Raw genomic sequence first — 13943 nt, forward strand, 5'->3', positions numbered from 1 at the left:
CAACCTTGATAAATTCACTTATTTTTTTAAGATCCTATTTATTTATTTTAGAGAGAGAGCATGAGCCAGGGGAGGGAGAGGGAGAGAGACAATCTCCAGCAGACTCTGAGCTGAGCACCGAGATCGAGGTGGGGCTCGAACCCCCCAACCAGTGATCCCCTGACCTGAAATCAAGAGTCAGATGCTTAACTGACTGAGCTGCCAGGCCCCAGTGAATTCACTTATTAACTCTACTAATCTGTACATTCTTTTGGTTTTCCTAATATACATAATTATTTATTCATACAGAGAGTTCTGCTTTTTTTTCTTAGCTTTGTTGAGATATAATTGACGTATAACAACGTATAAGTTTAAGGTGTTTAAACATGTCGATTTTGCACACTTAAATACTGTGAAATTATTACCACCAAAGTGTTAGCTAACACTTCCATCACTTCACATAATTACCGCTTATTCTTTGTGGGACGAATACTTAAGATCTACTCTCTTACCAACTTTTAAGTATTAATACAGAATTGTTACTTCTTATGTTCCAGTTGTTATAAAATTGTTACTTTGTCCTGTCTTACTGTGCTTGTTAGAACTTTCAGTACTATATTAAATACTAGTGGTAATTATTGATAATCTTATTTTACCTATAACTTCAGGGGGAAAGTACTCAGTATTTCATTATTAACCATGATGTTGGCTGAAGGATGTTCCTGTCTATTCCTAGTATGCTGAGAGTCTTCTTTATTTTCTTCCTTTCTTTTTCCCTCCCTCCCTATCTCTCTTCTTTCTTTCCTTTTCTCTTTCTTTCCTTCTCTCCTCTTCTTCTTTCTTTCTTTTTCTTTCTTTCCCTGCCTCCCTCCCTTCCTTCCTTCTCTCTCTCCTTTCTTCCTTCCTTCCTTCCTTTCTTTTTTCCCCTCTCTTTATTTCTTCCTGTTGAATTGACTTTTTAGATGATGAGCTACCATTCTTTTTCTCAGAATATGTATTTTTTCAAGTCTATTTTTGGGGCTTCTGGGTGGCTCAGTCAGTTAAGCCTCTGTCTTCAGCAGAGGTTATGATCCTGATGTCCTTGGATGGAGTATAGGGCTCCCTCCTCAGTGGGGAGCCTGCTTCTCCCTCGCCCTCTGCCTGCTGCTGCTCTCCCTACTCGTGCTCTCTCTTCCTCTGTCAAATAAATAAATAAAATCTTTAAAAAATAAAATAAATTCTACTTGTTTGAAATTAACATAGCTATATTGGTTCTTCTTTGCTAGTCTTTGTATTGTTTACTTTCTTATCCTTCTCCCCTTAATCTTTTTGCTTCTTTGTATTTAAAGGGGTCTCTTGTAAATAACATCTAGTGGGTTTTTTACTATCTAGTCTGCCAATCTTTGTTTTCAATCACAGTATTTTTTTTTTTTAAAGATTTTATTTATTTATTTATTTGACAGACAGAGAGATCACAAGTAGGCAGAGAGGCAGGCAGAGAGAGAGGAGGAAGCAGGCTCCCCGCTGAGCAGAGAGCCCAATGTGGGACTCGATCCCAGGACCCTGAGATCATGACCTGAGCCGAAGGCAGCGGCTTAACCCACTGAGCCACCCAGGCGTCCCTTCAATCACAGTATTAATGTCATTTACGTGTAATGTAATTACTGATATCATTGAGTTAACATGACTATTTGTTTCCGATCTACTTTACCTACTCTTTGTCTTTTTCTTCACCTAACGTTATGTCATAGACTGGCCCATATTTCTGAATCAACTTCATACATTTTCTTTTTAATGGTGCCACCTTGGCCATCATTTTGATATTTCATATCTTGCTGAGCTATTAGCTATCATTTGGTTCTTCCAGTAACTTTGCTATTACAGATAATACTGCCCTGAACACTACTATGCACATCACTTTCTACTTGGTGTATCATTTCCTTACAGTGTATTTCCAAGTGTGAAATTACTGATTCAAGAGATAGAAACATCTTTATAGATCTTGATATAATTTGCCACCTTGCTTTCTCTAAAGAATTATTCCAGTTTATAAGGTTATTAACAGTATGTAGTTGTAGTGATTTTATTGACATGTTGCTGGCATTGTCAGTTCCTTTTTTTTTTTTAAATAAAAAATGTATAGAAAAGAACTGAAGGGGTATCAGAATTATGATTACCAATGTCATCATTGTATGTAAGTCAACAACAACAACAAAAAAGGGTAAGACATTTGAGATCTGATTTTTCAGCTACAAGCTGACCTAAAGTTCCAAACCACTCTGCTTCAATTTTGAACACTTTGACAATAAGCTCCATGAGTAACTTAATAAAATAATGCAAATTTATGACATAATATGTGAACTGGCATATGCAGTTTATTGGGTCTAATACAACTATCATTCACAAATAAAACTAAAGCAGGTTTATAGAATCAGAAGGTAGATAGGAAGACAGAAAGGAGACCCAGCTGAAAATATGCTTAGAAGTAGTGTGAACACATTCTTAAATTCATTTAAACCTCATCATGAATAATCTCAAAATAGAGGGGCTGCATCAGTAAACTTAATGAACATTTTTTTCCCAGGTGGATGATAATACTGAGGAGCATTGGAAAGGAACTCTTAAAATTGTAATTACTTTGCAGAGCACTTAAGGAGACATTATCTCATTTGAGTACAAGTACCCTGTAAGGCAGGTATTTCTAATTGTTTTGTAAAGGAATACATGAGGATTCCCTAGAGGTGATATGATTTACCTAAGGTGACATAGCTGATAACTAGTAGAGCAGTGACTCAAACTTACATCTTTGCTACCTGTGACCTTCCCATTACATTTAAGGATTACTTTCAACAACTGTTATTACAATCTTAATCTACCAAAGAGTTCTTTGCTAGAAACAATTAATGAAAATGACCATATTGAAGATGAGAACTTTTCCAAAGTATTAAGCCAAGAGATTAATTATAACATGATCTAAACCGGCATAAGATTCAGGAGATTCTGTCATTAAAGACGGTATAGAAACTCAGTAAAAACCTATTTTCTTGACATTACATTTCTGTGATCTGGACACAGGAGTTCAGAATCTTAGGGGAAAAGCACATAAAAATAACAGCAGAGCCTAAAATAATAGTATAGTAATGATAAAATTCACAATCAGCATCCCTCTGAGTCATCCAAATACAATAAAAGTCTAGTTTTTGAAATTTAAAAACTGATGCTATGAAACCTCATTGTGGAAGACAGAAAATAGAAATTGGCTTGAAATAAAGGAATCTATTTTTTTTGCTCTAAAACCACATTTCAAACACTTCACTCCATTCAAGTTAATAGCAACTACTCTACTACTAAAAGTAGAACTACTTCAGCATGTTACTGTCAGGGTAAATTCATATGAGCAATCTTTTAAAAGTCTTTCATGTCCACAGATAATCTCTTGATTCATTATCATCCTACCCTTTGTATCATCCTCCTCCAGTAAATTTACATTAATATATTTTTTAAAAATCTTATACCTGAAAAAAGTAAAACTGCTCCAAAACCAGTTTGAGGGTAACTCCTGACCAGAAGAAGCCTTGAGAGGCTTTTCAAGAAGTCTTGAAACATCTCCGGAGGGACATCAACAGTCCCTGGGCCGTCATGGGGGGGCCTGTCAAGGTGACTCTTGAGGTGTTTAGAACCAAATAAGTCTGCCCGTTTCTTGCTCCTCCTGCCTCATGTTTTAGTTTCATATGCCAGGGTAGCAAAATGAGTCCTTCTTTTTTTATGATATCAGCTGACAGCTGTAAGCAATCAAACTAATTCAACTGGCTGAAACCAGATTTCCCTCCCAACTAATATTGCTGCCTCTAACACTTGTGTTTCTTGGAACAGAGTGATGTGTTTATGTGAAAAAAGAAAAATAGAGTCATGTTTTATTTACATTCCAGGAGGTGTTTGGTTACCGGACCCAGAATCTCCGCAGAGCCCTCTGCCTTATAGCCTCCGTGCTTACCTGTGGGGTTCTTCTGCTTGTGTTCTACTGGAAGCCCCAGTGGAGGGTGTGGGCCAATTGCATCCCCTGCCCTTTGCAAGAAGCAGACACTGTTTTGCTAAAAACAACGGTGAGTGCCCTTCAGCATTGCGTTGATGGTACAACTAATGACTGGTTGGCATTCCAGAGTAGACCTTTCTTTACTTAAGCTTCCTTGTCCACAAATAGGAGATGGCAAACTGTTCCTGAACATACTTACCATCTCTTATTTTGACTAAGGAAAGAACATGTCCTCCATGTCACCCTGGGGAAGTTTCTACCATGTCAGACTAATTGTCAATGATTTAGCCATTATACAAGCTAGGGCTGTCACTCTTATAACTCTTAAAGACAAAACTCATACAATCTTATAACTCCTAAACACAGAAAGAATAGTTCAGTTTTCTGGTTTTTTTTTTTTTTTTTAAGGTTTTATTTATTTATTTGACAGAGATAGAGCACAAAAGCAGAGGGAGCAGAAGTCAGAGGGAGAGGGAGAAGCAGGATCCTTCTAAGCAGGGAGCATACTGTGGGACTCGATCCCAGGGCCCTGGGATCATGACCCGAGCCGAAGGCAGACGCTTAACCGACTGAACCACCCAGGTGCCCCAATAGTTCAGTTTTTTAAGAATACATATTCTGAGGGGAAAGAAGACAGTTGAAACTCCTATATGTCACTTTTAAGATAGCCAGAAAATGTTTTCTGGATATAAAACTCTCCAGTAAAGTGTGTCTTTCTCTGTATTCTCTAGCACAGTGGTTCTCAAATTTTAATGCAAATCAGTGACCTAGAGGGCTCCTTAAAACACAGACTGCTGACCTCATCCCAGAATTTCTGATTCAGTAGGCTTGTGGTGGGGTTGAGGATTTGCATTTCTAGCAAGTTCCAATATAATGCTGAGGCTCTTGTTAACCATTAGTCTAGGTAGATATTTGGTTGATTGTCTTATTAAATAAATGACATTTGAGAATTTCATGGGCTGGATTTCATGGGTCTTCTCTAGGATGAATTTCAAAGATATATGAGGAAGAAAGTTATATGCCTCTACTTATCCACACTAAAGTTCCCTATAAGCAAGAATCCAGAAGAACCCGTGGTGGCTGACCGCCACTCTGTCATTAACCAAGCCGTATTGAAGCCAGAATTAAAAGTAAGTAATTTTGAGTGCAATGTTATGGCATGTTTTATAAAAATCATCATCTTTATAAAAAGAATAATGCAAATGTTTGTTGGATGGAAGTTCTGAATGTCACACTGCTGCGCTGGGAATTGCAGGGTATCAAGGGAAGTGAGCATGGCACTGGGACTTGTGCCAAATAGACCTCACTAACACCATGGGCTTTACTTTGTCCTATCACATTTGTAATTGCAGCTGCGATGTATCCAAGTGCAGAAAATCAGGTACGTTTGGAATTACTTGGAGAAGAGGTTTCAGAAAGTCGGGTAAGTTTGACTTTTTCTCAACATTCATCAGGGTATAAAGGAAAAGCACTGATATGTTGAATGCCATGAACTGAAGCACGCTTCTTGTCCTGACCACATCCTAGGCTACTGGAAGACAGCAACTCCTGCCACGACATCCATCACACATTTGGATTGGGCCTGACCAGTGAAGAACAAGAGGTCAGGTAGGGTTTGTGACACTCCCTGAGATGAACTCTGCCAGTAAAAAGTGAGATATCAAATGGCTTATGATCAGTGAACAGTTGACATAGTGTTTCATCAGCTTCCTATAATCCCAGTTTATTTACCAGCAACAAAGATGTATTTTAAGTTGTTCTCATCTTAGGCAAACTTATTAAAAAGAAAAGCCAATCAAATAATATTTGATTTTTCCCCTCTCAGGACTGCAAAACAGTCTCCTTTTTGTTGTCTTTTTTTTTTCTTTCCTCAAAAAACCTTGAGTCATTTCATAGACATCTGCTTCCTCATCCTTCAAATCCTCTGAGAGAGAGAAAGACAATATTATGACTGCATTTTCCTGTGAAGAAACAGCCTAGAGATGAGGATTTTGTTTGCTCAGGTAGTTGTGTCATTCACCACTGTATTGTCATTCACCATTGTATCCAGGCACCTGGAACAGTGCCTGATTCCTGGTAGAGGTTTGATAGGTATTTACAGAATGAATGAATATAGTAATATATTTGTTGACCTATGAACTCAATATCTCCTTCTATGCTAGGCACTTTGGAAGGAACTAGGGATCTAAGGATAAATAAGGCTTAGTCATTGCTCCAGAGGCATTCATTGACTATTGGGAAAGAGAGACAAAGAACAGTGGTATAATTGTGAGAATGAGATCTATAAATGCACATAGATTAGGACATAATAGTGTAATAATAGTACAGAAATGCTTATGCTGCTCATTAACCCATGGAGATTTTGAGTTTCTGGTTCCCACATCTATCATCTGAAATGGTGACTCCTGATGAGTCTGAAAGTAAACCATTGCAAGCCTTCTCCAGAATCTTAATAATCACATTCATTTCTTGCCCATTTTAAAGACATTTCTTGCCTGCCCTTCTTCCAGTCCATCAGAAACACAAATTCTCAAGCTAAGAAGCAATCTGGTACTTAAAATACGGGTTCTTGGGCCTACCCCCATAATTCTGAGTAAAGGGTGTAAAGGGTGGTGGTTAGAGCAGAAAATGTACTTTTAGCAGGCCCATGATTCATACACATACCAACTCTGAGAATTACCTATCAGCTGTTGTTTTTAAACTTTTCCTACTGCCTGAACATGTTGAAAAATGAACAAGACATCTAGATTATGACAATATTTGCAAAATGCCTTAGAAAGAATATCATTATGTAAGATTTCAGATGCAATGCTTAATACTCTGAACACAAAATATTTTCAAAGTCATAAAAACATACTGGTTTAATAGCATTAAGTACCAGGTGTCCAAAGAGTGGATCTAATTAGGAAATTTAATTGATTATCACAGATATACTTTGCCTTTGCCTAGGACACCATTTCCATAGGAAAGATTGCCCATCAATGTAGCTACCTCACGTTTGTCCTTATTTATCAAGTGCCAAGCTTTAATAAACATTTAAAAAACATCATACATAATTAAATTTAAATCTGGCCCATGCAGTAAAGAACTTGACAATCTAATAAGCAAGACAAAGAGTCTTGCTTATTATTTATATATATATATATATATATATATATATATATATATATACACATATATATGTATATATATAATAGTATCCCAAATATGAAGAATAGAGGAGATAATGTCCTTATAAATATATAGGCAGACTTTATTTATGGCCTTTTTAAATTGAACAGTAAAGCAAGTAAGTAGAATGTAAACTATATCCCCCCTTAATTTTTTAGTTGTAAGACTAGGGCTTTTTTTCAAAAATTAAATGTGATCAATTCATTTGTTGGTTGTGTGATATTAGATTGATTTCCTGAATGGATATAAGCTTGCCTTTATGAAAAGCAAGGATGCAACACGAGCAGTAAAGGAAGGAGAATCACAAAACTCTCTGATAACGAAAAGCCACGAAGTCTAAATACAACATTCTCATTAGGCTTCCTTGCCGCCAGGCAACGATGAAAAACGCACATATCTCTAGCAAAAAGGCAACTCGGGACATCAGGAGAGATAACATTGTCCTGAAGAGAACTTTTCAGAGGGTCTCAGGGACCTCTAGGAGGTCCCCTGCTCCTATCTCTATTCATTCATGAACTGGAGGACTGGGAACTTTTTTTAATTCTACAAGCCTGCTCCCTGAAAATTCTAAAGTTCACAGAAGTGGGTCATGCCAGAACCCCCTGGATTAGCCTTAGCTATTTAGGAAACCTTTAGGTCCCCCTTTCTGCCAAGGACTCCTTTGGTGGCTTCTCAGAATGGAATCAGAGTGGACATGTGTGGTTTGAAAAAGGTCACTAGTGATTCTGACACAGTCCTTCTACCTCCTTGAGGACCCCGACTCTGGGATTCACCATTTGGAGCCTCACACAACATATTCACCATAATTATTTGGTGAATAAATTGAAAAATGTATGAATGAACAAACAATAAAATTGAAACAGACATAGACCATTCCAAAAGATGGTCCCAAAGACCATCCCATACTACAAAAGAAAGTATTCCTAGTCATTTATATTTGGTTTTTCAGAAATAAATACATTGCAGTAGATTTACTATTATGGAACAGTTGCAGGAAAGCTCAGTGATTCTTCAAGTGTAGTTTAGAGCCAACCCAGAAATGCTTTCCACAGCTTCCCTGTTAAGAAGTATTTCAATCTCTTTTGGAGAGGGACCTTCTGCCTCCAAAGAAATTATACTCCTAATAAATAGTTCTGAATATTAGGCAAGTCTACATAATTTTATTCAGCCTATTTAGTTCTAAAAAGGCTGGATATAATGGAATAATTCTGGAATAAATCTAGGATGACTTTTCCCTCTCAGCTTGTCAGATTTTTAAAGTCAGGGTATGTAATCTCTGTTCCTTGGAACTTTCCTCACATTACCAGCTTCAAGACTTCCATTCCTTCTGATTGCTCAGTCATTGGTCAATGTCCCTGAAAATCCTTCTTTGTGCTCAGATTGAGATGAGTACATGATCCCTAAACACGCAATATCTTTTGGCAAGAGATGGTGGAAAAGACCAAGCAGCCAGAGGTATGCCAGGCTGTGATCCAAACATGTCTCAGACAAGCCCTAAAAAGGATAATCTATAGGCACTGATTAATCTGTTGGGTCTCAGTCCTCATGGCAAATGAGCTCCTCTCCTTTTGATGGTAACACCAGAAACCATGTCACCAGACAGAAAAAGATGAACATCAGACTTGCCTTGTTTCTTTCTAAACTGACTTTTCACAACTGTGTGCTTCTATAGTTCTGTGAACTGGATTTTCAGACTTGTTAGGGGAGAGAGCATTCTAGACATGGTTCACAAAGTTCCTCATTAATTAATCCCAAGATTTAGGGAACATTCTCTTTCATACAGTGTGCCTCTAGATGTTAGAAAAACAGAGTTGAAAAGGCTCCATCCTTGCCATTAAAGAGGGTCTAGGAAATTTGAAGAAAAAGATATATAACTATATGATACAATTCAAAGAGGTGCCTGCTACCACTAAGAAAAGGAGGCATGTTGGAGGAGAGGAAAACACAGTTAATTGTGCCTGTGGGACTAAGGAAGACTTGAAAGATAACTGGCATTTACTGAGAGCTTGTCATGCCCTTGGCACTTGTGCAAAATGCTTTACTTGTTTATGTTATATGTTACTGATAGCAGTTTTATGAGGAATGTGTTATGAAACGCATTTTATAGGTAAGGGAACTGAGGCTCACCCCTCATTCATTCAACAAATATTATTTGAGAGTAGTATATGTATTAGGCCCTTTTTTAGGCATTCAAGATATATCAGTGTCCTCTAGAAGCCTATATTATAGGGAATGATAAGAGTCTCTTGTTGCATGCTTACTAACGTGTAAAAAATTAGGTACAATTTCAGATTATCAACACACTATAAAGAAAAATGAGATAGCGTAAGGAGATAAAGAGAATCTGAATTGAGTATCAGGGTGGCTGTTCTCAATAGAATTGTTAAAGAAAACTCCACTAAGGAAGTGCTATTGAAGAAAAACCTGAATGAAATGAGAGAGTTGGCCCTACAAAGATAGTGGGAAATCTAGTTCCAGGTCTAGGGAGCAGCTAAGCCTTAGCTGGATTCAAATCCAGGTTTGTTAAATCTCGGATTTCTCCAGCCTTAAGCTCTATCAACAGATTTGACTCTCAAAGCCTGAGTGGGCCTTTATAAATTGAAGATTGTGGGAGGGGTATTCTAAGCAGAGAGATAGAAAGGGAGAAGACCAAGTTCAGGATTTTGAGAAGTTCTGACACTTTGCCAACAATAGGTTATTCCCACAGATTCTGGAAAGGATCCTGAGCACCAAGTGGCTTGGTTACGTCTCCTTCCCAGTGTGAAGTTTGGAGACACGTAACATTCCAAACCAGTAGCACATACTGTTTGACCCTTCTGTCCTCCAGCATCTCTGCACCTCAGGGTTTTCACATATGGGGTCAGAAAACCCTGGTTTGAGTCCTCTTGGACTCAGGCAAGCAATAATTGCACTTGGAAAGGCATGGCTTGGAAGTCAGACAAACTTGGGCTCAGTGATGTCATGGCTTAGCTAAAGAACCCATAATACACACTGCACCATTGGTGCTCATGGAGTGTGAAGTTGAGGCATGGAAACCAGGGTGTGAAACCTGGATCTGCTTCTTTCTAGCTCTGAGACTGGCAGAGTTACTGACTTTATCCAAAGCTCAGTGTTCTTTATATTAAAGATGGTAATATGAAACCTCATAGGGGTAATATGGGGATTGCAGAAGATAATACATACAAAAGGCTAAGTGCAGTTTCTGACAGTCACCTGTGCTTAAAAGTTGTATTGTCGCAATTAATACTAGATATACATGCTTTTGCCAAAACACCCAAATGAATAGTTTTTCCCATTGGAAAGATGGGGATGTTGTCCCTTCCCTTTGGACCATTTGATTGGCAATCAAATGAGAAAATCTTGTGTGAGAACTCTGTAAATTTTTAAATGTTACACAAACATAAGAGCTTCTTATTGGAATGTACATATGTGTGGATTTACAAAGGTTAGCTGTGAGGACCATATGTCCTCTTCCAGTTCATTAACTATTCATTCATGTATTTATTTTCATATATTAAAGGCCTGTCCTAGGTGCTGAAGAGACCAAGGTAAAATGGATACGATCTCTACAGTTAAGAGCAATCTCGAATGCTTGAGAATTCTAGGAACATCTTCATATCTGTGTCTTTTTAGCTGTTCCTAGAATAAAATTGAATTATTAAAAAATAACTCAAAATGTTTTACTAACTTCATTTTGATTATTGAGTTACATTGTACTTAAGATATTTTTTAACTAGGAAAAATAACTTTGTCCATCATGCACTTTCCTTTTAAAAACACGTTAATTTTTTAGGATTTGCACATTAATTTTTGATTAAAGGCACAAAGTGCCTAGAGGGTAGAGCAGTGACTTTTGCTTAGTTTGGCTTGTACTCACTTACCAATGAGGTTTTAGATATGTTACTAATAGGTGATCAATCTCCTACAGAAGATTAGTGTGCGGGCCCAATGCCATTGAGGTAGAAATCCAGCCTATATGGAAGCTGCTTGTTAAACAGGTAACTAACTGTTTTTATCTATTTTTGAAAAAAAAATTTTGGTTGTTTACTTTTTACTTCTTGGTACACAGGGGAATTTCAGGTAACACATGGATACTTTGATTTGAACAAAATCTGTGTTTCATATAACTTCTTTTTATTCCCTATTGTTTTTAGTCTATGTTTTCCTGTCCATAGAGGTTTTTTCCTTTTCTTTTCTTTTTTAAAAAATATTTTGATAAATATATATTTTTTATTCCAGGATTTTAAAAAAGATTTATTTGTTTATTTCAGAGAGTGAGCAAAAGAAAAGAGAGAGTGAGAGAGAGCATGCACACAAGTAGGGAGAGGAGCAGAGGGAGAGAGAATCCCAAGCAGACCACCCCCCACTGAACATGGAGCCTGTTGTGGGGCTCAATCTCATGATCCTGAGATAATGGCCTGACCCAAAATCAAGAGGCAAACATTTAATCAACTGAGTCACCCAGGCGCCCCTATTCCAGGATTTCTAACTGGTCCTTTTCAATAACAACCACTTGTTTTAAAGTAAAATCCACTTTAAAAAAATCCCATCCCAGTATGAGAGACATATTGCTGTTTCATAATTTTCTTTTTTTTTTTTTTTAATTATTTTCTTATGTTTCTGATGGTGATTGTAATGCTGGTGGTGGGAGTAATATTATTACTTCTATGATCTTTTTGACTATTATAAATGGAATTGTTTGGTCTTTCTCATGTTATTTTATCATATTAATTTTCTTGAGAATGATTTTTTTGTTAGTGAGCCTATTTATTTATTTTTTTGGAATATTTTCTTTGTGTGCTTTGAAGTTACTATTATTAGTGGTGGTGGCGGTGGTGGCAGTGGTGATGGTGGTGGTGGTGGTAGTGGTTGTGGTGGTGTCAGTGGTGATGGTGGTGGTGGCGGTGGTGGTGATGATGGTAGTGCAAGTGGTGATGGCAGTGATGACGGTGGTGGTGGTGGTGACGGTGGCAGTGGTGGTGGTGGTGGTGGCTTCCCATCAGTGGGCCTTCCCCTGCCTCCATTTCTCTCTTTCTCTCTGTGTTCACTCACACTCCTAGAAGGCTCTGAGTTTGACTGCCTCTTAGTGGTCCCAGGGTTCTCCATTCAGAGCCAGGGCCTTTCCTGAGGGTTGGGGCTCTGCTCCCCAGGATCTAGTAGACATAGGCCCTGAGCCAGTTGGAATGTGGCCAGGTTCACAGTTGCACCGTGAACTCTGTTGTTTCCTACCCCACCCTCTGCTAGGGAACAGTTTATGGTTCTGACTTTTCTTGGCCTCTGCTCTGGAGCAGGGGGGCAACCCTGGTTTGGTCTCCTGCTAATTGCGGAACACTGTTGGTCTTACTCCCCACAGCAATGAATTCCTAGCCATCACTCTCCAGTACTTATGTGGAACCCAGTGGGCTGATTGTGCTAGCCTCCACTCCATGCTGCATGTTTCTAATCTATTTCTAAAACATTTTGTTTAGCAAGACATGTTTTTCAAAAATAATGTTTTATTATTAGACTATTTTTAGAGCACTCTAAGGTTCACAGAAAAATTGATTAGAAGGTACTGAGATTTTCCCACTTATCCTATTTCTCCACATACACACAGTTTCCTCCACTATCAAAAAGCAGGCTGCTTTTTAAACTTCTTATTCATGGGGCACCTGGGTGGCTCACCATCACCACTGCCACCACCGCCACCACCACTAATAATTGTAACTTCAACTCAGGTCATGATCCCAGGATCTTGGGATAGAGCCCCACATTGGGTTCCCTGCTTGGAGAGCTTGCTTCTCTCTCTCTCTCTCCCTCTGCCTGCTGTTCCCCATGCTGTGTTCTCTCTCTCTCTCTCTCAAATAAATAAATAAATAAATAAATAAATAAATAAATACAATCTTTAAAAAAATAAATAAACTTCTTATTTATTTTCAAACTGCTGAAGATTCTCCCAGGTATCAATTTGATCTATTTTGAAAGTAGTGGTAGTATTATCTCCACCTACTTACTAAGCCTTTAGTAGGAAAAAAGCAGATAAAACTATTTTGTATTTGACTTCAAAAGAATATTGAACAAGAGAACTAAATTAATTATGATGGTGTTGTTTCTTACACAAGAAGTATTTAACCAATTTTCTACTGAATTTATACAAACTCAAAATCATATTATCATTAGTGCATAATCTACAATTAAAACATTTTATACATGACAGAAGAGCTATAATTTCTAAGGAAAGCATGTTGCAATGGAAATAATAAGAAACATTAAGGAACAAATCTTTGTTAATGTACAAAATATATCCAGGGTTTTAAGGAACTCTTAAGATAAAGCCTATTAACTTATTAACCTGATATCAGTTCATTTTCAGGACTAAAGGAGAAGTTTACTTAACATGTTAGAGAATTATAGAAGATAGAGGTAGAAAGAGTAGCACTGGTTTTAGGTAATACTGCATCTAATTCATAATTATCATAAAGAGCACTTTATCTAGAAAATAATCCTTGGGGGGCCTGGGTGGCTCAGTGGGTTAAGCCTCTGCCTTTGGCTCAGGTCATGATCCCAGGGTCCTGGGATCGAGTCGGCATCAGGCTCTCTGCTCAGTGGGGAGCCTGCTTCCTCCTCTCTCCCTCTGCCTGCCTCTCTGCCCACTTGTGATCTATGACTGTCAAATAAATAAATAAAATCTTTGAAAAAGAAAAGAATCCTTGTTTTGCTCAGATGGGCTCTTTAATTCATGCGATGTGTGTACATCATATGACTCATAGATCCTCAGGTTTGCTTTCTCTGCTATCATTAA

General features: G+C 37.9%; 1 protein-coding gene across 1 annotated transcript in view; it reads left to right on the plus strand.

Annotated features, from left to right (window-relative positions):
* Positions 1 to 3597: 3597 nt before the first annotated feature.
* The window catches only part of ATP13A5 (ATPase 13A5), an 86039-nt gene continuing 75693 nt past the window's right edge, over positions 3598 to 13943 (plus strand). Inside the window, exons 1-6 of the mRNA XM_059388338.1 lie at positions 3598 to 3615; positions 3888 to 4061; positions 4975 to 5121; positions 5344 to 5414; positions 5519 to 5599; positions 11091 to 11160. Of these exons, the coding sequence (XP_059244321.1) occupies positions 3598 to 3615; positions 3888 to 4061; positions 4975 to 5121; positions 5344 to 5414; positions 5519 to 5599; positions 11091 to 11160 (561 nt within the window). The remainder of the gene's footprint in view (positions 3616 to 3887; positions 4062 to 4974; positions 5122 to 5343; positions 5415 to 5518; positions 5600 to 11090; positions 11161 to 13943) is intronic.

The sequence above is a fragment of the Mustela nigripes genome, chromosome 2, assembly GCF_022355385.1.
Source record: "Mustela nigripes isolate SB6536 chromosome 2, MUSNIG.SB6536, whole genome shotgun sequence".
Lineage (NCBI taxonomy): Eukaryota > Metazoa > Chordata > Mammalia > Carnivora > Mustelidae > Mustela > Mustela nigripes.